Source organism: Argopecten irradians, chromosome 5 (genome assembly GCF_041381155.1).
Source record: "Argopecten irradians isolate NY chromosome 5, Ai_NY, whole genome shotgun sequence".
NCBI lineage: Eukaryota > Metazoa > Mollusca > Bivalvia > Pectinida > Pectinidae > Argopecten > Argopecten irradians.
Window position 1 is genome coordinate 7997335 of NC_091138.1, and position 26169 is coordinate 8023503.

A 26169-nucleotide genomic window follows, 5' to 3' on the forward strand; every position below is an offset into this window, starting at 1 on the left:
ACATACTGCATACATAAGTCAGACTTCAAATTCACCACCATATACTACATACACAGTCAGACTTCAAATTCACCACCACATACTACATACGCAAGTCAGATTTCAAATTCACCACCACATACTACATACACAAGTCAGACTTCAAATTCATCACCACATACTACATACACAAGTCAGACTTCAAATTCACCACCACATTCTACATACAAAAGTCAAACTTCAAATTCACCACCACATACTGCATACATAAGTCAGATTTCAAATTCCCCTGATCTACATACACAAGTCAGACTTCAAATTTACCACCACATATTACATACACAGGTCAGACTTCAAATTCACCACCACATTCTACATACACAAGTCAGACTTCAAATTCATCACCACATACTGCATACACAAGTCAGACTTCAAATTCACCACCACATTCTACATACACAAGTCAGACTTCAAATTCACCACCACATACTGCAAACTATTTCATTATTGTGAGATACAAATTTTCACGTAATTTGTGAGATAATCTGAGTAGAGTTCAAATGTTCCATGAATACAGAAAAACATGTTCGCTGTTTAAAACTTTTATTGTTTTTGTGGTTGCTGTAAAAGCATGAATATAAAAGTAAGAAATTTTGTTGATATAATGTTGTCATTATTTCTCCAAAGGGTAAGTAGATATCAAAATCCCAAAACACAAAATTAAGTTCACACGTACAATGAATGTACTGTTGTCATTAACAACCCTTGATCACAATGAATGTACTGTTGTCATTAACAACCCTTGATCACAATGAATGTACTGTTGTCATTAACAACCCTTGATCACAATGAATGTACTGTTGTCATTAACAACCCTTGATCACAATGAATGTACTGTTGTCATTAACAACCCTTGATCACAATGAATGTACTGTTGTCATTCACAATTAACCCTTGATCACAAATTTATGTATTTGTGAATGTGTTGAGATTCACTAAGATGCAAAATGTTGTATACGCGAAAAATAAAGTGGTATACAGTATACAGAGGGCTTGGAGGACCACTCCTATACCAATATGGTCCCTCCTAGGAACAAAAGGAGAAGAAACATGTCTTTATCTAGTCCAAGAGTTAGCAGTCTAGAAGAGCATTTCTTCAAATAAGTTATAAATAACTTATATATATGGATTTATCTCAAGACCTACAAGATACTTCAGAAACTAGTGTTGTATTAGGTTTAAAAGTACTTTGTATGTTAATCTCAGTTCAATCTACATAGACTCCAAAAGTACAGCCCAAATAAAATATTATCCAAGATGTAGTACTCTTGTTTCCAATAATGTGCACCAAAGTAGTTTCAGTATGCATAATAAAGCTGCCAAAATTTCATTATTCATGCAAAGATTCTTCTTAATTTAATCTTGAGCTTGGGCCATACAATGAAACAATACCCTTGAGATGAAACAAGACAACTTTTATGTTTAAAGTTTGGAAATTAACGAAATCTCTAGACAAAAACCCTGTAAGTAACAAATGAACAAGAGATCCCAGAGGGATCTTGGCGCCCACCTAAGAACGATCTTTGTCTGACAAAGGAAAAAGGGATCTTTTCTCTGGTTTTCAAGCTTTTACTACATATTACTACACATGAAATTTCAGAAAGATCCTTTGACTGCTTTCTGAGATATACAACGGTAACAAACTTCAATTATCAAATCCTTGATGGTTACCTGTCGGCCATCTTGTTCACTGATCGGTCCTAAAATGCAATATGCACAACTAGACCCCTAGAAGAACCTGCACATACAATTTGAGACAGATCCCTTCAGTACATTCATAGACAGAGTGGAAATAAACTTCAATTGTCAAAATCCAAAATGGCGTTCTGTTGGCCATCTTGTTCACTGATCGGTACCAAAATGCAATATGCATAACCATGAACCTAGGGGAACCTGCACATGAAATTTGAGACAGATCCCTTCTGTACTTTCTGAGAAATAGCTGTAACAATGTTCAATTGTCAAAATCCAATATGGCATCTTGTCGGCCATCTTGTTCGCTGATGGGTCTGAAAATGAAATATGCATAACTAGACCCCTAGGGGAACCTGCACATGCAATTTGATACAGATCACTTGAGTACTCTCTGAGAAATAGTGCTAACAAGCTTTAACTATCAAAATCCAAGATGGCTGCCTGTCGGCCATCTTGTTAATCAATTGGTCCCAAAATGCAATTTGCACAACTAGGCCCCTAGGGGAACCTGCACATGCAATTTGAGACAGATCCCTTCAGTACTTTCTGAGAAATAGCTGTAACAAAGTTCAATTGTCAAAATCCAAGATGGCGGCCTGTCGGCCATCTTGTTCATCGATTGGTCCCAAAATGTAATTTGCACAACTAAGCCCCTAGGGGAACCTGCACATGCAATTTGAGACAGATCCCTTCAGTACTTTCTGAGAAATAGCGGTAACAAACTTCAATTGTCAAAATCCAAGATGGCTGCCTGTCGGCCATCTTGTCAACCGATTGGTCCAAAAATGCAATATGCACAACTAGACCCCTAGGGGAATTTACATGTGAAATTTGAGAAAGATCCCTTCAGTACATTCTGAGAAATAGCGGTAACAAACTTTAACTATCAAAATCCAAGATGGCTGCCTGGCGGCCATTTTGTTGACCGATTGGTCCCAAAATACAATATGCACAAGTAGGGCCCTGGGAACCTACATATGGAATTTGAGAAACATCCCTTCAGTACTTTCTGAAAAATAGCGGTAACAAGAATTGTTAATGGATGGAAGGATGGAAGGATAGAAGGACGGATGGACGGACGACGGACCACGGACAAAAAGCGATTTAAATAGCCCACCATCTGTTGATGGTGGGCTAAAAATGCAGCGAAATTCTTTTAAACAAGAGGCACAGAGGGCCTGTATCGCTTACCTGGTTTGTAATGCCAAGTTATGTTTTGAATACAGGTTCATTGTTTCTTTTCTAAAGGAATTTAAGTATTTACCTCTATTTCCGCTATCAGTTTGTGCCCCTCCTGCCCTCGGGGGGGTCAGAGTCAAAATTTATACAATCTCTATTCCCCTTCCACCAAGGATGTTACTGGCCAAATTTTGTTATATTCCATGCTGAACTGTATGACTAGTAGCGATTTAAAGGATTTACCTTTATTTCCCTATTGGGCCCCGCCCCTCCTGGCCTGGGGAGTCATAGCCAAAATTTATACAATTTCTGTTCCCCTTCCCCCAATAATGTTTGTGGCCAAATTTGGTGACAATCCATGCAGAATTCTAGGACATGTAGCGATTTATAGAATTGACCTCTATTTCCCTATTGGGCCCCGCCCCTGCTGCCCCTGTGGGGTCAGAGCTAAACTTTATACAAGTTCTGTTCCCCTTCCCCCAACGATATTGTGGCCAAATTTGGTTAATTCCATGTAGAACTCTAGGACAAGTAGCGATTTATAGGATTTACCTCTATTTCCCCTATTGGGCCCCACCCCTCCTGCCCCCGGGGGTCAGAGCCAAAATTTATACAAGTTCTGTTCCCCTTCCCCCAACGATGTTTGTGGCCAAATTTGGTTACATTCCATGCAGAACTCTAGGACAAGTAGCGATTTATAGGATTTACCTCTATTTCCCCTATTGGGCCCCGCCCCTCCTGCCCCCGGGGGGTCAGAGCCAAAATTTATACAAGTTCTGTTCCCCTTCCCCCAATGATGTTTGTGGCCAAATTTGGTTACAATCCATGCAGAACTCTAGGACAAGTAGCGATTTATAGGATTTACCTCTATTTCCCCTATTGGGCCCCGCCCCTCCTGCCCCCGGGGGGTCAGAGCCAAAATTTATACAAGTTCTGTTCCCCTTCCCCCAACGATGTTTGTGGCCAAATTTGGTTACATTCCATGCAGAACTCTTGGACAAGTAGCGATTTATAGGATTTACCTCTATTTCCCCTATTGGGCCCCGCCCCTCCTGCCCCCGGGGGGTCAGAGCCAAAATTTATACAAGTTCTGTTCCCCTTCCCCCAACGATGTTTGTGGCCAAATTTGGTTACAATCCATGCAGAACTCTAGGACAAGTAGCGATTTATAGGATTTACCTCTATTTCCCCTATTGGGCCCCGCCCCTCCTGCCCCCGGGGGGTCATAGCCAAAATTTATACAAGTTCTGTTCCCCTTCCCCCAACGATGTTTGTGGCCAAATTTGGTTACAATCCATGCAGAACTCTAGGACAAGTAGCGATTTATAGGATTAACCTCTATTTCCCATATTGGGCCCCGCCCCTCCTGCCCCCAGGGGGTCAGAGCCAAAATTTATACAATTTCTTTTCCCCTACCCCCAACGATGTTTGTGGCCAAATTCGGTTACATTCCATGTAGAACTCTTGGAAAAGTGGCGATTTATAGGATTTACCTCTATTTCCCCTATTGGGCCCCGCCCCTCCTGCCCCCAGGGGGTCAGAGCCAAAATTTATACAAGTTCTGTTCCCCTTCCCTCAACAATGTTTGTGGCCAAATTTGGTTACATTCCATGCAGAACTCTAAGACAAGTAGCGATTTATAGGATTTACCTCTATTTCCCCTATTGGGCCCCGCCCCTCCTGCCCCCGGGGGGTCAGAGCCAAAATTTATACAAGTTCTGTTCCCCTTCCCCCAACGATGTTTGTGGCCAAATTTGGTTACAATCCATGCAGAACTCTAGGACAAGTAGCGATTTATAGGATTTACCTCTATTTCCCCTATTGGGCCCCGCCCCTCCTGCCCCCAGGGGGTCAGAGCCAAAATTTATACAAGTTCTGTTCCCCTTCCCCCAACGATGTTTGTGGCCAAATTTGGTTACATTCCATGCAGAACTCTAGGACAAGTAGCGATTTATAGGATTTACCTCTATTTCCCCTATTGGGCCCCGCCCCTCCTGCCCCCAGGGGGTCAGAGCCAAAATTTATACAAGTTCTGTTCCCCTTCCCTCAACAATGTTTGTGGCCAAATTTGGTTACATTCCATGCAGAACTTTAAGACAAGTAGCGATTTATAGGATTTACCTCTATTTTCCCTATTGGGCCCCGCCCCTCCTGCCCCCCGGGGTCAGAGCCAAAATTTATACAAGTTCTGTTCCCCTACCTCCAACGATGTTTGTGGCTAAATTTGGTTACAATCCATGCAGAACTCTAGGACAAGTAGCGATTTATAGGATTTACCTCTATTTCCCCTATTGGGCCCCGCCCCTCCTGCCCCTGGGGGTCAGAGCCAAAATTTATACAAGTTCTGTTCCCCTTCCCCCAACGATGTTTGTTGCTAAATTTGGTTACAATCCATGCAGAACTCTAGGACAAGTAGCAATTTATAAAATTTACCTCTATTTCCCTATTGGGCCCCGCCCCTCCTGCCCCTCTGGGGTCAGAGCCAAAATTTATTCAAGTTCTGTTCCCCTTTACCGAAGGATATTCGGGCCAGGTGAGCTAAAAACCTTATAATGTAGAACCACTCTATAAAAAACTATTGAACAATTTCAGATTAAATGGGTTAAGGAAAGTTTAACCTGAGGACCTGTGTGACAGGATCAATTTTAGGTTTTTGTATTAAATCCTATTTTGTAATTGTGCATTTCTTATTAGTATTTTTAAGTTGCTATTGTATCGTTTTTGTAAATTTCCAATATTTTTCAACAAGAGTGTATATTTATGTAGGTAGTATTAGTCAGTTTTGTTATTTGGCATATTATCAATTGGTTTCTATTGGCTAGCCAGTAGTCAGTTTTGTACCAAATCTTCCGCTCATTGTTAGCTGTATAGTGGCACATTCTTATGATTAACCACAAGACAATTGGACCAATTAAATGGTTCTGGGACATGTAGTTCTGGCATTTCTAAAAACCAGCATAGAAATACTAGTGAAGTCATCTTGGCGGCACAGTAGACTTCTTTAAAGAAGATGTTATTTACAACCATGTTTATCTAAAGGAAACAATAGCACTATCACTTAGAGAGTCAAAAATAAAAAGATAAACTGTACAAAAGTCATTACAATACATGTTTCTGAGAATTTTTCAAACTCAAGACTCTGGAGAAAAATACATTCTGTAAAAGTACTTTGATGCCTAAATGTTTTTCTGATCTTTCTTTAAAGTCAAGGTGAAGCTCTAGCTTAAAACTTTTCCCAAGAAACTACTAACCTCCACTACATTAAATTGTAAAACCTGAGTTTGACATGACTGAAATAAAATCACATACAATGGGGATTAGGCACACTTTACACTCAAAGGTTGATCACCATATAAAATCAACTACCAGTATTTGGGAAACAATTCAAATTAAAAACAGTTAATGTATGATTTTTAATTCCTCTCAGAACTAGTGATGAAAAAGCTGTCTTGCTTTAGATTGATATCTTGGAGATGATGAAGCCTGACTGGTAAGGGAAAAATTGAATGACAATAAACGATCAAAATAATGATGCATCGCTCTGTCACAAAGAAAATAAATAAATCCAACAGACAACTTTTATGTTAATTGATAACGAAAAAAAATGTCCCACTCCATATTTGCGGATGGTTTTAAAAATACCCAACATTTTAAATTAATCATAAAACCATATCCCATGATGCATCAGCCTATTAACAATAAAGATTGTCAATCTCCATCGGAGAAAAAAAGAAATTTTTACAGGAAGACAAATTGTATTAGAGAGGATCGTAAACACGTTGTAACCTTGAAGACTTTAAAGAACAGCACAACATTGATTTTATTTTCTTTATATCACAGCTTCATGGTTCACATAAATATAACCTTGAAATGAAAAGAATATGTTATTTGGTAAGTTTCTTTTATCAATTTTTAAAGCCAACACAACAGGGAACTGCATTGGGCCTACTTATATCTACACATAGAGCAAAAGTCTGAGATAATAACTGAAAAACTAAACTTTGTCCTGTAAAAATCTGAACAGTAAGGAGCGCCATGAATCGTTACCATTGGTTAACATAGAGTTAACAGTTGGTGTTACCATTTAATATACCCATTTAGATACAATACCTGTCACTGCCCTGTCTCCAACAAAAACAACCCTGTACCCCAGCATAACACCTGTTGTTATATTTTGATTAAATCTGAACTTTTAATTATCATTTATTTTTCTGTCCACTGATCGAGGATTTGAATATATCAATCTGTGCTACTGAAGAATCACTTTTGTCAAGTCTTGTATAATGTAATGTACACCAATACTCCAGATATATGTCAGTGTGGATCAACTTGGTCTGATCTAGAATTCACACCTGTGTCATGTACACCAATACCCCAGATATATGTCAGTGTGGATCAACTTGGTCTGATCTAGAATTCACACCTGTGTCATGTACACCAACACCCCAGATATATGTCAGTGCGGAACAACTTGGTCTGATCTAGAATTCACACCTGTGTCATGTACACCAATACCCCAGATATATGTCAGTGTGGAACAACTTGGTCTGATCTAGAATTCACACCTGTGTCATGTACACCAATACCCCAGATATATGTCAGTGTGGATCAACTTGGTCTGATCTAGAATTCACACCTGTGTCATGTACACCAATACCCCAGATATATGTCAGTGTGGATCAACTTGGTCTGATCTAGAATTCACACCTGTGTCATGTACACCAATACCCCAGATATATGTCAGTGTGGATCAACTTGGTCTGATCTAGAATTCACACCTGTGTAATGTACACCAATACCCAAGATATATGTCAGTGTGGAACAACTTGGTCTGATCTAGAATTTGCACCTGTGTAATGTACACCAATACCCCAGATATATGTCAGTGTGGATCAACTTGGTCTGATCTAGAATTCACACCTGTGTAATGTACACCAATACCCAGATATATGTCAGTGTGGAACAACTTGGTCTGATCTAGAATTTGCACCTGTGTAATGTACACCAATACTCCAGATATATGTCAGTGTGGATCAACTTGGTCTGATCTAGAATTTGCACCTGTGTAATGTACACCAATACCCCAGATATATGTCAGTGTGGAACAACTTGGTCTGATCTAGAATTTGCACCTGTGTAATGTACACCAATACCCCAGATATATTGTCAGTGTGGATCAACTTGGTCTGATCTAGAATTCACACCTGTGTAATGTACACCAATACCCCAGATATATGTCAGTGTGGAACAACTTGGTCTGATCTAGAATTCACACCTGTGTAACATATACCAACACCCCAGATATATGTCACTGGTTGTGTGGATTACACAATACCCACAACTTGGTCTGATCTAGAATTCACACCTGTGTAATGTACACCAATACCCCAGATATATGTCAGTGTGGATCAACTTGGTCTGATCTAGAATTCACACCTGTGTAATGTACACCAATACCCCAGATATATGTCAGTGTGGATCAACTTGGTCTGATCTAGAATTCACACCTGTGTAATGTACACCAATACCCCAGATATATGTCAGTGTGGAACAACTTGGTCTGATCTAGAATTCACACCTGTGTAACATATACCAACACCCCAGATATATGTCAGTGTGGATCAACTTGGTCTGATCTAGAATTCACACCTGTGTAATGTACACCAATACCCCAGATATATGTCAGTGTGGATCAACTTGGTCTGATCTAGAATTCACACCTGTGTCATGTACACCAATACCCCAGATATATGTCAGTGTGGATCAACTTGGTCTGATCTAGAATTCACACCTGTGTCATGTACACCAATACCCCAGATATATGTCAGTGTGGATCAACTTGGTCTGATCTAGAATTCACACCTGTGTCATGTACACCAATACCCCAGATATATGTCAGTGTGGATCAACTTGGTCTGATCTAGAATTCACACCTGTGTAATGTACACCAATACCCCAGATATATGTCAGTGTGGATCAACTTGGTCTGATCTAGAATTCACACCTGTGTAATGTACACCAATACCCCAGATATATGTCAGTGTGGATCAACTTGGTCTGATCTAGAATTCACACCTGTGTAATGTACACCAATACCCCAGATATATGTCAGTGTGGAACAACTTGGTCTGATCTAGAATTCACACCTGTGTAATGTACACCAATACCCCAGATATATGTCAGTGTGGATCAACTTGGTCTGATCTAGAATTCACACCTGTGTAATGTACACCAATACCCCAGATATATGTCAGTGTGGATCAACTTGGTCTGATCTAGAATTCACACCTGTGTAATGTACACCAATACCCCAGATATATGTCAGTGTGGATCACCTTGGTCTGATCTAGAATTCACACCTGTGGGTGACAATCCTCATCCATCCTGTATTTACTTATTACAGAGTTATCGGCCTTGCACAGGTAGGTATTGTTATCTACCATACGTGTTTTTGAGCGTAATGACATATTTTTCAGAGAAAGCGAAATGATTTTCTAATACAAGCTGATGATGATATGATTAATACCCAACCTCAGGAACAGAATAGCTGTAATATGTGTAACTGTTGTTCCAAATGATAACTGGCCATTTGCCAGTGACCAGGACACTCAATTATTAGAGCACTCTGGCTACTGTTTGGGGTATTCCAGTCTAACAGTGCTTGTTTTCGCTCCTACTACAATTGCAGGTGCTTTCTTATAGTTTAATTCTTGAATATTCCTTTTCTACATCTTAACAAAGATTATAAGCAAAGTCCCAATACTACATTTAGAACATTCCTTTCTATTTCTCTTTTTATTTTTAAATTTGAGATCATTTCTTTTATCCCGAATCCCCATGTTAGGTTAACATAAAACAATCTACAGGTGATGAGGATCTTGTTTTAAAACCTATACCAGTACATCTGACTGTCAGGTTTGGTGTCCAGTCTGAATAGTCATTTTACTACCACACCATATCATTGTCAATCATTTCATTTCCGCAGGAAACAATAGCCTCCATAGTAACGTCATGTGACTTGGAGTGGTCAGTTATTAATTATCAGCCATCCTCCATGTTTACGTCACATCACCGGGAGTGGACAGTCATTATTAACTTAACATTGCTGTCCGATTGGATCATTTGTAAAGTGACCACTTTGGTGTGTTGTGACGCTGATCAGCGATATCAGCGTAACCTCTATGACAGGTGACTGTTACTTACACCTGGTGATCGCCACATGCAGCTAAGAGTTGTCAGAACTTTTATACACAATTAATACATACTACTCACAATTAAAAGGTGATATATTACGAGTGATCATCACCTATCAGATAATATTAACACTGAGAACATTATAAGGTGCTTTCTGTAAGCTCTTCTGTGAACATTAAATCAAACAGATCCTACAGTTGGTGACAATGGTTAAAGTGTTATTTTTGACCTTTAGCCTTGATTGGTGACTTCCACATATATATGTTTTAGATAAGCTTTATACATTTTAAAAGTAGTCAGTGCATGACCTATGATTCCCTTCATTGACCATCAAATATAAATCATATCACATGTATGTACTTTCACTTTCTACTCAATAACTAAGACATTAATTGTGTCAAATACAGAAAATGACATCAGTAGAGTTACTTATGTAGAAGAATGTTACAAATGAACAATAATCTATATATACACTTAGAGAAGGAAACATTGAAAATTCTAGAGCAATCAAAATAAGCTGCAGCATATTATATAGCGATTTGTTGGGGACTTTTTTACAGAGCTACATACAGCACTGTTTTTGGAGCGTTACACCACCATCAGAATGCTTGACATAACTAGCATACTCGTTTTGACCTGACGGGACAACACATGGCGATTGGAGTATGTCTCTCCTCGTTCCTCGGGTCTGGGACTTTGTTGTTTAGACGGAAGGTTTAATCTTGGTCCACAAACAAACATTTCTATCAAATATTTCATAATCTTAACAGGAAAAGGTAAAATTTCCATTAGCGGCACCGCCCCAAAATACCAATATGAGAGATTATCTTTTTTATATATTGTTTGATATTGTGGGTGAGATTTTAGATATGAAACCTGGGCCTCCCATGGATTAAAATTCAATCATTCCTTATTTAGAGGTATTACTCCAAGGTTTGGGAATATAATGTGTAAGAAGCGACGGGACAAATCTGGGTAACATTATATGATCCATATTTCATGGCTAAACCATAAAAATGAAAAAAAAAAAAAAAAAAAAAAATAATAAAAAGAATGCACGTACAACATTGAGAAGTAGATTTAACCCTTTTATTGAGAAACAAAGACAAAAAAGAAAATCACATGTCATAAACTGTTACAACACAGAAATTAGAACAAATAAATATCTATGAAGTTAAAGCAAAAATTTCATTTTCTTATTCAGTCCACGATTAGATTTTATGAAATGTTAAATAGGACACGAAGTTTTATCAGTAACTCCAAAGCTGTCTCGACAGATTGGCATGTCTGTTAAATTAAACTTCTCTTTGAACAGCAGATTCTGATGTATCTTCTCATTTCTTAACTTTCGTGTCAACATGACAACACCATTTTCTTCAAAGTTACGAGCCTCTATAAGTGTGAGTTTAATGATGTGAGAAATCATACAGAAATCAGGCCAATGTGACAATGATTATTAATGGTATCAGGGAGATCTATATTTCTTATATGATAACTCAAAATAGTTCAAGACGGCTCTGTGATATTGTCTGTTTAATTACAGATCTAATTTAATTAAGACAATCTCATTACTGCATGTTATTCTGTTAGTGTCCTATCATGTAATAATCAAGCCTTTATCAGACAGATTGTATATAATCACACGGCTGTGAAGGTCAGTTTGAACATCCAGACACATACCACAAGCCCTTCACTGTTTGGTTGTGAGTTCGAAACGCATATAGGGTAGCGTAGTTGATAGGTACTGACCAAACAAAGTGTTGGAGAAGGAGGAAAGCCGGAGTACTTTGCTCAAAACTACCAACTTACATGTAGTTTTTGTAGGAACTATACCTTTTATATTTACACTTGCTAGGCTTGTTCACTATAAGCAAATACTAGCCGATTTTGTTTACTATAACTGCATGGTAACATTGAACTTGCGTATTGACGCAACTTTCCGTGTATTTTGTTGTTTTTCATAGAATTTTGGAAAAAAAGTCAACAATACATAAAAGTTTTATATTTATATATGATACAAACATTTTTTAAATTAACAATTGTATAAAGAAACGGGGGAAAATATCCCGACCGGGGCAACGTGCAGTGCTTTTTGCTAAAAATGATGGATGTCAAATGTAAACATTACCTCTGTTTCCGTGTCCTACGATCGAGTCTTTGGGGTTGACGGGCGTGAGACCATCTGACAGAGCTAGGTCAGTTATAAAACATTTTCTCTAGTCTTTGTTCTTTGAGAATTTAATCATGTGTATTATAAAACATGCACCACTAGTAATCCACGTGTTGACAGTTACGCGTCACCACAAATACATTGTATCCATCGAACACAAGTGAAGTTGTTACATCTATCGATGGCGATGGATCTAAGCGTAGATTATATAATCACATGGCTCCTAAGGATGTAATATCGTCAAGTCAGACTACAATCTCAAACACATTGAGCTACTTGAATACAGGTGTTTTGACAACTTCGGCAAACTCCAGTGTGTAAGCGTACGTCAGCTTCGCCTCGCTGCACAATAACGGTCACCGAGGTCACACATGTGACCGGGTTAAAATACTTTATGTTATTACGCTATATATTAACTTTTAGCAAAATTGAACATATATTTAAAGTTTTGATCTGATTAATATTATTATCTCAGAAATTTACTTTGTTTGTCATGTTTATTTTACACTAAATTATTGAACTTTTTGGTCGTCGCAAATGAATAAATCTACCTTATGTGAAGAGTCATCATTCGCTGTTCAACTGAGTAAGCTCCTCCCACTTTTGACCGACTTTTATTGAATAATTACGTCATTTTCAAATGACGATTTTATTGCATAAAATATAAATGAATTGTTGTGTGAGTGTAAATATAGAGATTGGATTTCGTTTTTATGTTAACCATGCTTGTATGGAGCAATTCCTCTAAGAATATATTCTATGGGGCGCTAATCCCTATATGGGTTTTCTTTCTTGCAACCTTGAGATGTGGATGGATAGATGCTGAACGTCAGAATGCCATAACCTTTGGCTACCTCTGCCAAACAAATCAGCTGATTTATTTGGTTACACTTGTAGACATATTTATATAACTTTCTCATGGGACAATCATCTATGAATGTTGCTCCATGTCAAAGAAGTGTTGACCTTGACCTTAGGGTGGGACAGGGTTCTGAAGAAGGCATTGTGTTCCATGTTTATTTTATATGTCTGGTGTTATGTAAACACACTCATTAATAAATCATATGTTTCTGTGACCTTGACTTTAATATAACACTCCAACTTTCTATTGTGCCAAAGGAGTTTCTTCAAATTAATTTCATGTGCTGAATAGAATTTATGTGGTTAAGGAAAATTCACAGACTCCCTGAGTAATAATCGCACAATAAACTGCGACTTTTATTCTACAATGACTATTGAAGAGGTACAATAGCTACAGTGTGGAATTAGATATTTATAAATAATTTCATCAACAAATTCTACACAGTTTATTTACAGAGTGACAATGTGATGCAATCATTTAGTCGACATGTGGAATGTGTTAGGGCCGTGCACCTGCTACAGAGTGCCTTATGACAGAGATCACAATAATTGTCCTACACTAGTAGATAGTGTATACCAGCTGTAATGGCTGTCCTAATGTTATCATAATGTTACATGTGTAATGCATTCGTAGGCACTCAGAAGTTTTCATCATCAGCTATCCACGTAATTACTTACAAGTCAAATAATAAACTATCCAATGTATTTTGTAATAGCACAAGAAATTGTATGGCAATTCTGTAAGGCAATGTTATTATTTACTTGTTCAAAATGCAATGTAGATACCTTAATGAATTCTATATCTATATTTTGTTCTGCAAGAAAATAATGGAGAATTGTTGGTGCAGGGCAAGATTTTTTTTCTATAATCATAAGTTACAACATATCAAAGATAAAACCTCCATAGAAGTGGATGTGTTGCCTGTATTTTGAGTTATTGAAAGGAAACAAATTTTGTACTTCAAGAAAAAATTGACCTTGACCGTTGACTTCTGTAACTGGAAAACAATACCTTTTAAGGATGATTTGTATCAATTGTGAGCTTGATCAGCTAAAGTGGTCTTGAGTTACAGTACAGAAACTGTTAAATTAAAAAAAAATATATTTTCAGTAGCATTGAACTTGACCTTCAACCTTCATTTGTGACCTTGCAGTAATATTTACATATATCAGCTGGTTGCTTGTTTTCAATAGATAATGGGATTGAATACAAATTGCTACAATATAGCAATATAATATTGTCTCCTAATGCTATTATGTTGGTCATATCACAACTAATCAGGCAGCTTAAATGATGGGACAATCTTAATACTTGATTGGGGATTAACCCTGAAATGTTGGTTTCAATGACAGAATAGTGTAATGAAGGAAGCAGATATTCTGTATTAAGTACATTAGTGCCCCCCTGTAGTCTGGGTATGCTATGTAGGGGCTCTATATTTCCTAACTTAACATCCTCCCAAACTAATCGTTAACAGATACAAACTGTAATACATCACCAAGGAGCCAATTTTTTTATGTTTTTCTGCATCTTTGTGGTTTTATTCTACAATAAATTAAGATATTCAATGTCTTGAGAATACAATGCTTCCGCTATATTTGATCAAACTTTGCCAGATTGGACGTCTCTTTATTGCTATTTAATAGAAATATTGGAGACTACAACAAACAAGATATCGATAGTGATGCCCCACATAATTAAATACCAATACAGGGCCATGTAATTCTGGCACGATCAAATTTTAGAGGATCATCAAATCAGAACAGATTAGTGCATGGACGAATTGAAATGCACTTGGAAGATGACTTCATCAGGAAGGAAGACAATAAAATTTTATAAAAAGGGTCTCTTTAATATGGAATTTATCATTAATATTTTCCAATGTTTATGGTTCTAGGGGAGTGACCATATCAAAGAGTGGATTTAATGGGATTGGATATCTTCACTCAGCTTCATGAGGTTGTTTTGATCATAAAATGATTTTTGATAGGATCATAATATCTGTGTGGAGGGTCCTTCCATATGTGGCGAGTTTTATGTTTGTAGATAGCTCTCTTCCGATAGCTGACTGATAACATTGTCAGCCCTGACTGGTGCCTTTTAACCTACATTTACTTTTATCTCTGTAATTAGACAACTCCATTGTTTTAACTCTAAGTGCAGGAATAAAATGAGCATAAAGCCTGGGCCATAAAAGGTGTTAATCTCTAACTAATACAGTTATCATAGACTTGGCAACATAAAAGTTACCTCCCCTGTCAAACTACAGACTATTGCTGACAATGCATCTAAGGATGGCAGAATGTTTTACTTTAGGCCTAACCAACCATATTTACCATCATAATGCATTGTTTTTTAAGATACCAAAACGACATTAGAAAAGTAAGATTACCGTCGAGTAATATCATCTTCTGGTGATTGTGAAGCCACATTATGATGTTGTTTTGTGACATCACACTCCCCAGAATTTGAGAAAGTGGAATTATCCCACATCAATTTAGTATCTCAGGGAACCCACATATTGTTGACCTGATGTAGTTTTGTAACGTCACAATCGCCAGAACTTAAGACTTTTCATTCTAGATTCATTTTGCTTTAGTATCCCACCAAACTTGCATAATTTTTGTTGACCACCTGCCTTCATCAGATGGATGACCTACAATTAGGATAGCTATTTATTGCTTGTTTATAAAGTAAAATCCAATAAAAAATCCTCAAAACTTCCAAATCCCAAGTATATACGCCCTAGGAGTAGGCCTATTCACATTGACAGAAGATGTCCTTGAAAATTTTACGTTTGAAATTTGAATTGTTTTATTGATGCCTAGTGATATTTATATGTCTTTGATGTGTTTATCTGATGTGTTTTCTGCATGCCTGTTTGTGAACCCAACACAAGCTAATCGTCTATCCATCAGTATAAAGGTATTTGGTGATTTACTACCCTGAAACTGTATCAAATATTGATCTTGTTGTGGAGATCTTTGCCTCATAGAGCTGCGTTAAAGGCCATTTACGTCTGTAGGTACTCCAGGAGGAGGGGCCAGTACGTACAAACTCATTATCTACTCATCCTAGACATTTATCAAACAGACTACCTATCACAACACGTCACGACAATGTGATAGTTTTATTTTAATATACAACTTATTTCAGTAAAACACATTCTGATTTTAAAAGACAAATAATGTTAATACAATTATCCTTGTCTTCACATTGGATTTAAAATTTTTGAAAATGATACCATTGATTAAATGATGAACCTTGAAATATGGATGCCATTTAAAAATAAAAATGTTCACATCAAATACATTACAGTGAAACATATTTATAATGAACACGCTTACAACAAATTCATGGTTTTATAACGCAGTCAATTTCAGTCCCTATCAAGGTTCCTTTAAGATGTTGTAATATGTATATAACAAACTATCATTATAAACAAGAGGCCCAAAGGGCCTTAACGGTCATCTGACTACCTTGACAATAGTAAAATTAATTATATATGGTGTCACTTTGTCAGGATCATGTCAGGATCATTTTCAATTTCTTTCAACAAATTTTATTTCAAACAAGAGGCCCAAGGGCCTTTAAATATAGGAAATTAATTAGACATAGTGTCATGGTAGTCATCTTCGATTTGGGATCAACCAGAGATGTAACAATACTTTGTCTGGACCATGTCAGGATCATTTCATGCAAGTTTCAGCCAAATCCCTTCGGTAGAACTTGAGAATAAGTTCAAAATGTGTTTTCAAGATGGCGGCTGTGACGGCCATCTTGGATTTCGGATTGACCCGAAAAATAACAACACTTTGTCTGGACCATGTCAGGATCATTTCATGCAAGTTTCAGCCAAATTGCACCGGTAGAACTTGAGAAGAAGTTCAAAATGTGTTTTCAAGATGGAGGCTGTGGCGGCCATCTTGGATTTCGGATCGACCCGAAAAATAACAACACTTTGTCGGGACCATGTCAGGATCATTTCATGCAAGTTTCAGCCAAATCCCACTGGAAGAACTTGAGAAGAAGTTCAAAATGTGTTTTCAAGATGGCGGCTGTGGCGGCCATCTTTGATTTCGGATCGACCCGAAAAATAACAACACTTTGTCGGGACCATGTCAGGATCATTTCATGCAAGTTTCAGCCAAATCCCACTGGTAGAACTTGAGAAGAAGTTCAAAATGTGTTTTCAAGATGGCGGCTGTGGCGGCCATCTTGGATTTCGGATCGACCCGAAAAATAACAACACTTTGTCGGGACCATGTCAGGATCATTTCATGCAAGTTTCAGCCAAATCGCACCGGTAGAACTTGAGAAGAAGTTTAAAATGTGTTTTCAAGATGGCGGCTGTGGCGGCCATCTTGGATTTCGGATCGACCCGAAAAATAACAACACTTTGTCGGGACCATGTCAGGATCATTTCATGCAAGTTTCAGCCAAATCGCACCGGTAGAACTTGAGAAGAAGTTCAAAATGTGTTTTCAAGATGGCGCCTGTGGCGGCCATCTTGGATTTCGGATCGACCCGAAAAATAACAACACTTTGTCGGGACCATGTCAGGATCATTTCATGCAAGTTTCAGCCAAATCGCACCGGTAGAACTTGAGAAGAAGTTTAAAATGTGTTTTCAAGATGGCGGCTGTGGCGGCCATCTTGGATTTCGGGATCGACCCAAAAAATAACAACACTTTGTCGGGACCATCTCAGGATCATTTCAGGTAAGTTTCAGCTCAATCCCACTGGTCAAACTTGAGAAGAAGTTCAAAATGTGAAAAGTTAACGCACGGCGGACGGCGCACGGCGCACGACGACGGACGAAACATGATGACTATAGGTCATCCTGACCCTTCGGGTCAGATGACCTAAAAAGTGATTTCGTTGGTCCTCAGAAGTTCGTTATAATCATGATTTACTCTACCCTATACTCCTATACCTACTCTATATTTGTTCTTCTCCCAAAAAGAGCTACAGATATCCATGGGGGTTACATCTAAACGCAAAAAGTCAAATCTCATCTCTGACTACCTTTTTTGGGACATTAATATTCCCCTTCTCTTATATATATATATATAGACTTACTTTTTTTGGGACATGTTTACATGCTTCATGAAACACTGCAATGACCTTCTCCTCGGTTGGAACAGTCCTGATGAGGACCTGTAGTCTATGGACCCACAGAGTGACAACCTTGGGATGGTGGGTGGTGGCAAGGTCATATACCTTTAGTAGTTCCTTTATCTGGCCCACATTGGTCAACACTTCTGCCTAATAACAACAAATGCACTGTTAGAGATAGATTCAAAGGCTTGAAGTATACTAGCATCACCAAAATATGATATTCAGTGCAATAAGTTAACCATGTGCTCAAGGAAATGGGTCAACAGAAGTTGTATGACCTTGACATAGGATTTAAATAAAAAGAAATCTTAATTATGCTCTCAGCTTTCAGTTTATTGCATAATTAAAACATAGCTAGGCTTTGTATTGGCTTGATAAATAACTTATTTTATTTGTAGAAAAATGTTTCATAACGATCACTGGTGTTACTAAATACAATTTATTTTTTATTTAACCATCTCCTTTAGCCCAAGATTTTATAATAAAAGAATTTAATGAGAAACCATAATTTTCATACACACAAGTACAACATTAAATCAAATAACTGTAGAGTGTGACATTAGAAATAACTTTATGATGAGCCATGGAGAAAAGTGTGACCTTTACTCCAGGACGTATGACCTTGACATTGTAAAAGCTTTGTGAGTAAGGCTATGTGTTAAGTGATTAACGAATACTATAAGAATGACCTTGGCTTACCCATTTTTCAAACAGTGCTGGTGTGACAGCTTCCTTCTTGGCGGCATCGTCAAACACCTCCAGCAGTTTGTGTATCCTCTGTAATGTACAGGGCGTCAGACAAAGCTCTCACTTATTAATGTTGCTGTCTAATTATACTAAATATGTAGCTCCTGGAGCCCGACTGCCCATAGCTAACAAACACTTAATGACCATTTGTGTGACTTCTTGAAAGCACAGAAACTTTGAAACATATTCAGTAAGATCAAATAGCCTGTAATTGCTGTCTAGATTATTTCATTTATTTCATAATTTTGTCATAATTAAGAACTTAAATTTCAATGAATTATTATACTATTTAATTCATCTGACAGTGGTAAAATGTCTGTACTGCTTTTTTAATATATTTCTAACATGGTCGATGTTAGTTTGCAACTCAAAGAGCACAGCATTTAGTTTTTGTACATTTGACCACTTTATCTTAAATTAGGGTCAAGGTCATTACCTTGAACAAACTTTAAAAGTAATCTTTCATTCCATATCAGGTCCACTATAATGTCCGCACACCAAGATGTTTATTACAGTAAAAACTTTTAAGGCTGTAAACTGTAGTGCATTATTATATACTGATAATTAAAGTGATCAAGCTATCGGTCATGACCTTGATTTACATCAAGGTTTTATATAATGAGATGATTTTTTGCCAAAATTCAATATTGATATACTGTATTGTATAATATGAAATATGTGTTGTGTTGAAACCTTCATTGTTTTTGTGTGCGTTGTGAAACCACAAATGTAAATTGGAATCAAAGTTTTATATGCCAACCATGAATATTTCTACACACGAAATACTTGAAAACTTGAAGACCATGAAAGTAAGTACAGATATTTCATGTTGTATAGTACTGTACTGGTCAAATATATACAAAATATTGTATTCTATATCAATACTAAAAACTTTCACCTGTGAATATATTAGTCAGGACAACTAGTGTCTGGATGTCTAGAACTTAAAGCAAATATTGTAAGTCTTCTATTTGGTATGACAGTGCCATGACAGTGAAACCCCTGGACTGTGCCTGTATATAGTGTACAGCCATTTCCGTGACTATATATAATTCACTTGTTAGACAAGTTTTAGTCTCGGAGGTACAGAGTATAGGAGAATAAAGCTACCGTTAATTTGTTATAAGAGAATAAAGAAAATATTCTGTTACAATATGATTTAATTTGCCATGAATATGAAATGCCTGTGAACTGACACATTGACAGGGGCTACATTCCTGGTCTGTCCACCGGAACCCAGGCCTGATGTGAGCTGACCAAACAGCCAAACTTGTTGCTGGTAATTGATAGGCAAATAGGCCTATAGCACCTTGTTCGGCCATGTTTGTATTTCATTGGTGTGTGTAAACTGTCAACATACAGGGTGATTTGGACACCAAAACGTCTTACTGTACACAAACACAGGACAATGAGGTGGAGAGAAACACAGGACAAGGTCAAGAGGTCCTACAGGGCTTCCAAAGGTGGATTCAGGTCACTGTAGTCAGGCCTGTATCTAGTGTTTTATCTGTTGACTTCTTATAGAAGGTTTACACATACAACTTACTTGAGAGAATGGATAACATAAACGAGAAATCATTTGACGGACTCCATGGAAAAACTAGTTTATAAGATTGACTTTGCTTCTTTAGTATAATGAAGCTAAATTTCTGGTAGACTGTTCATCAATTCTTGAAGAAAATCTACCAGTTTCCATGAAAACATTTGCTTGGTATAAAATTTACAGCAAATGATCAGGAAACAATCATTTGTGATTACCTTTGTCAATGGTAAAATTTCATTGTTACAGTATATATTCAGCATCCGTACTATTGGACAAAATGTCTACACAGGTCTATGGACCCTTAAATAGAGCCCTCTCACCGGACAATGGGGAATCAACTGATTGACAGACACACAATACATCAAGGGTCACCTGAGAAATAGAACCATCCGATAGTATAATGGGGATTTGACCATCGAGCCAGGTGAGAGAAAGTGGCGCCTGTCAGCGAGAACATGTGATCAGGGTCCTATCCATGTATGACTGTCCTAACATACAATAGTAATGGACAGGACAGGACAGAAATCATTCAGTTTGATCACTCTGAGAATGTGAGAAACTGTCAGTTGGGTTTGTTGAGGACAATAGTGGGCTGGTTTTCTGATCCATGTCAATATGGCCGCCTGTCAGTGCGGGGTTGATGGGAGGGAAAGTATGCGCTAGGCCTCGGCACAGTCCTTCAGACAATCGGCCAGTGTTTACAGAGAGCAGAGTCGGGGTAGAGTCGCACCAACAGGTACAATACACTTCACTCACCCTACACAGCCTGGACCGACAATGGGAGCCTCCCACTAAATACAGGGCCGCTTGTCATTAAGTGGGGGAACCTTTACATAACATTAGAGCTAGGAAAATATCTATAATACCTCAAGTGTAATGTACTTATTTCTATAGCCACCCGGATAATACCACTTGATTGACAAATCAATGCTGACAATATTGGCTGGTTACCCATCAAATCAACACAATAACGGAAAAATAGCAAAAAAGCACTGTATCAATAGCTTACAATACTAACCCATTCAGGAAGAGGTGTAGTCTTTGGGAACTTCATTTCAACAAGATCCAGACAAGCTTGAATGTAAAGGCCCCATATCTCACCTGAAAGGAAACATAATCTGTTAGTTTAATATCCAAAATGAGAAAGATAAATTCAAATATAAGGCAATTAATTTTTTTTTACAAATAATGGGAGATACAACCGTTTTACACTTGAAATAAACCTTTAATGATAAATACAGAAAAAAACCTGGACTATGAATTAGGATATGAAGTTCCTATTGTACAAAATAATGACTGACTTTGCTTTTCTACATACCCTGGTAATGATTTATTATCACCTTTTCATCTCAAATTTTTGTGTGAACCTTTATCCATAGTTTATCTGACCTTTTTATGTGACATTATATCAGAACATTATCAGCCCCAATATCAAATTTGTGTGTTATAAAACAATGCTATCCCTAAACAGTGGAGATAGTCTTATCATAAAGAACAGGAGCAGAACTATATTGGGCAGATTCCTTCAGCTGATTATCTCAAAGACAAGGGAGATAATTAGCTGATTACTGGACAGACAAGGGAGATAATTACATGTTTCTATTTCACCTGCTTTCACAGTAATTACCAGCGATGGCTATCGCTTTAACCCATTATTACTGACCACTGAGATTGACAAATTTAGACGACAATCAGAACGTCAATCGGTTGTGACAAGGGTCAAACATTCTGCCACGATTGTGTATATTGATTTCACACCATGCATTGTCCTGGTATGGTCAGAGCTCGGACTGTTGAGATGGCCATACCCTATTTATAAATGCTAATTGCTTGGAAATTATTTCTAAGAAATGAAAGGGTTATAGGATTATAAACCATTATAAGCCTGTAACAGTGCAGTTGGTCAGCTTGATAGTGTCCAGTCATGTATAGATCATCAGGAAGTAGGGCCTACATGTAGGATACTTCACGATTAATGACAGTCTGGCCCATCACTTCATATTCTCTGTTCACAATTAGACAAAAAGATGAGAAGGTTAAAAGGTTTAAAGATGAGTCCAGTTATAATGTCAACTGGATATTGATACTGGATTTTTTCTCTTGAGAATAATTTGTTTTTTAACTTGGGTCCTTTTGTTGATTTACAGTTAAAATGGCTGATATCTTCATAATCTTCAGTAAGTAGTAAAATCATAATAATCATGTTAGGATATTCTCTATATGGTGAATGTAATGTACTTTAAGAAAGGTGATCCAGAAACTGACGATTATATAGATCTGTTAGTTATCATATTCTGTGACCCAACTTATTTTCGCAGTTATCATATTCTGTGACCCAACTTATTTTCGCAGCAACATGATTTTGCATTTTCAGGTCCAATGATATTTTCAAATTTTTATCAATGATCTAATTCTTAAGATTTACAGTTAAAACTCTCCATTGTACTTGAACTTGAATTTTTCATAAAAATAAATCATACACTAAAATACATTTGTTTACTGCAGTTTTCAGCTATTGGTTGATGAAAGAACACTAATCTAAAAGTAATTTTAACTTCACAACAAGAGGCCCATGGGCCTTAACGGTCATCTGACTATTAGTACAATACAACATAGTTGTTTAAAGATTTTAGCCTATTTGACCCCTGTGACCTTGAATGAAGATCAAGGTAATTCATTTGAACAAACTTGGTAGTCCTTCATCCCAGAATGTCATAGGCCTAATATCAGGTCTCTAGGCCTCCTAGTTATTCTCAAAAAGTCTTTTAAAGATTTTAATCTTTTTGACCCTTGTGACTTTGAATGACAGTCAAGGTAATTAATTTTAACACACTTGGTAGCCCTTCATCAAAGCATGCTGCAGGCCCAATATGAGTATCCTGGGCCTTTTAGTTCTTGAGCAGAAGTTATTTCATGATTTTAGCCTATTTGACCCCTGTGACCTTGAATGAAGGTCAGAGGGGTTGAATGATTTAAACAAATGGTAGACCTTCATCCCAGCATGCTGCAGGCCAATTATCAGTACCCTGGGCCTTTCGGTTATTGAGAAGAAGTTGTTTGAATGAAAAGTTTACACACGGCGGACAGCGCACAATGACGGACAATAGGTCATCCAGACTCTTTGGGTCAGATGACCTAAAAACTCAAATGACAATATCCAACTGGTACCAGGTTTGTTAAAGGTTGTTTATTTCTGTTGTATTTTAAATGCAGACACTGCAAATTAAGAACTCATGAACAAAACAATTTTCAAACAGAATATGGTAAAACTGAGAGTTTTAAATTGTATTTGCTTGCAGTGCTATAAAGTATTGGCTTCTAAAATAAGATTTTTTCACCTCAAGGATGGAATAATCAGTGTGGAAATGACAGACTTCTCCAGGCCGTATAAACAAATTAAGTTCTCTACACAACAGCGGCCCAGATTGTCCTCAGTTCAAAATACAATTTATAATTGCTCCATGAGCAATTCATCATATACAGATTCAAACTATATCTACATTTGTATAATAAGTTATTTGTAAAACTGAATAAATCTGCACATATCTGAACTCCAACAAAAGGCAAACTTTGCCAGTAGGACAGGGTCCTGTTAGTAATGAACCAGTGTATGGAAAAACAGATGGAAATAAGTGCAATTTAAATGAAAATTGGATATGAGGATTGAAGTCAGATGAGCAATTATGTAAACTTTGTGAGAAATCAATACTAGTTTGTAGGAGGCAGTGGTATAGATTAGATCTCCGAGGCTTGTGTGACCAGATCTTCCCTGACAAGACAACACCACATATAGAAGCATGCAAACTCGCCTTTTGGACAATATACCAAAAGTGTTATTGGCATGATGGAGAGAAGTCTTATTAGAGTTTTCATCTAAGTGTGTGTATGTTGAGGTCATTACTTCAGGTTCCTCTGAGCTAAACATGCTGTATTGGCCACAAAGACAAGTATCATAACCAAGTATTGTAACCAGTATCGTAATTCATACACATACAGACCAAAGGCTAACAGGACAATTTAGCCCATATCCGGAACTCAACTCCAAAATTGAACCAGCATGAATCTTTAAGACTTATTATCCAGCAAAACAAGCCTGAATCTTACATTTTAAAGTAAGTACATGTAACAGGTCAATTCTGAGATACCAAAATGACATGGGTGAAGTGTGTCGTTACCATCAGATTGTACTGCTATATGGAATACAGTAGAAATCAAATATGAAGATTCGTAATTTTAACATTCAAACAGCAAATTGCAATCGCTATAACTCTATTTGCACGTTTTCAACAAAGCTAGGGTTATAATGTTTGATATATAATCATATTTTCTAAAAATAAAAGTAAGCTAGTTCCTTTGTTCATTTGCTTTTGTATTTGTGTATGTTTTGTTTGGAAACAAAATCATGTACAACTGAATTTAGACAATGTTTATTTTCATTCATTCTATCTATACAACACACTTCTATTATAGCGAATTGAATTTTCAGGTCCCTTAAGAGTTCGTAATAAGCATAAGCAAGTTCTACTCTATATAATTTAATCTTAAATTTGAGGATAAAGCAAGCATGAATATAATATTTTAAGATCGTTAGAAACTAACCTTTACCCATTCTAGTGTAAAAGGTTAAAGTTCAATATCTAACTCTACTTTTCAAGGTTATATTCAACTAATATCTAGAAAATGGATATTTACTAGATACAGCTCATGTAAACACCATTGTTAGGCTACACAAAAAGACAAAGAGAGAGATATCATGAGAAATATTATGACTTAATGTGGCATTAACTCCAACCAAGATAAAAGGTCTGTATTTGGTTTGTAGATATAATAATACTGTGTGCTCCCACAATACAGAGATCAACCAGAGAGTCAACAAATCACAATAGAGCACTTTTATTATCAACAAAATACAAAAGCCACAGTAAAATGCATAACCAAATTATTTATGAATGATGTGAAATTTTATACAGAGGAACAATTTGTTTTATTGTCGATAAAGAACTGCCTATAGTTTGGGCTGCCATGTGTACATGTCAAATGATGGGGTATGAAAATGGAAAAGTACAAGAAGGGAATTTGATACAATATCGCTGGAATCATAAACATCGACTCCATACATGCAAATTCAATAAAACTATGGAAGCATGCAAGAAGATTCCTGGAGCAGCTCCCGCTTAAGCAGTAAAACAAAACCCAACAGGAAGTTTGTAACTGTTGCCGGACATATGGTTCCCTGGGGACTCTCCTATCCTGCACACTTGGTGAGTTAGGGATACCACGGGAGCTACGTCTGTCTGTCAGACTTGGGAGATACAATCACTAACTGAGGCTAAGCCACGCTCCCCCTGCTCACCATAAAACCACTAGGTTACTACCAGCTTACCAAATGTATAGTCTACCATCAAATACAAACAGTAAGAAAATTTAACGTTTAAAATGGAGGCAAGTTTGATTTCCATTGGGACGATTACAAGTTGGTGTAACTCAGTTTTCCAGGGTGATAGGGTTGGGCCTCAGTAGGGTATTAAAACCGCCCGGCATTAACTGGGCTCTATCGAGACCACTATCAATGAGGATCAGCGAAAATTTCCAATTTCTACACGACATTTTTATGCTGGA

The 26169-nt window shown here is 37.3% G+C and overlaps 1 protein-coding gene across 1 annotated transcript in view; it reads right to left on the reverse strand.

Moving 5' to 3' along the window:
• LOC138324244 (U3 small nucleolar RNA-associated protein 6 homolog) overlaps positions 1 to 26169 on the reverse strand; it is a 123196-nt gene that overhangs the window by 16423 nt on the left and 80604 nt on the right. The window contains exons 10-12 of the mRNA XM_069269320.1: positions 21569 to 21651; positions 18960 to 19037; positions 18222 to 18407 (exon numbers count right to left, since the gene is read on the reverse strand). Of these exons, the coding sequence (XP_069125421.1) occupies positions 18222 to 18407; positions 18960 to 19037; positions 21569 to 21651 (347 nt within the window). The remainder of the gene's footprint in view (positions 1 to 18221; positions 18408 to 18959; positions 19038 to 21568; positions 21652 to 26169) is intronic.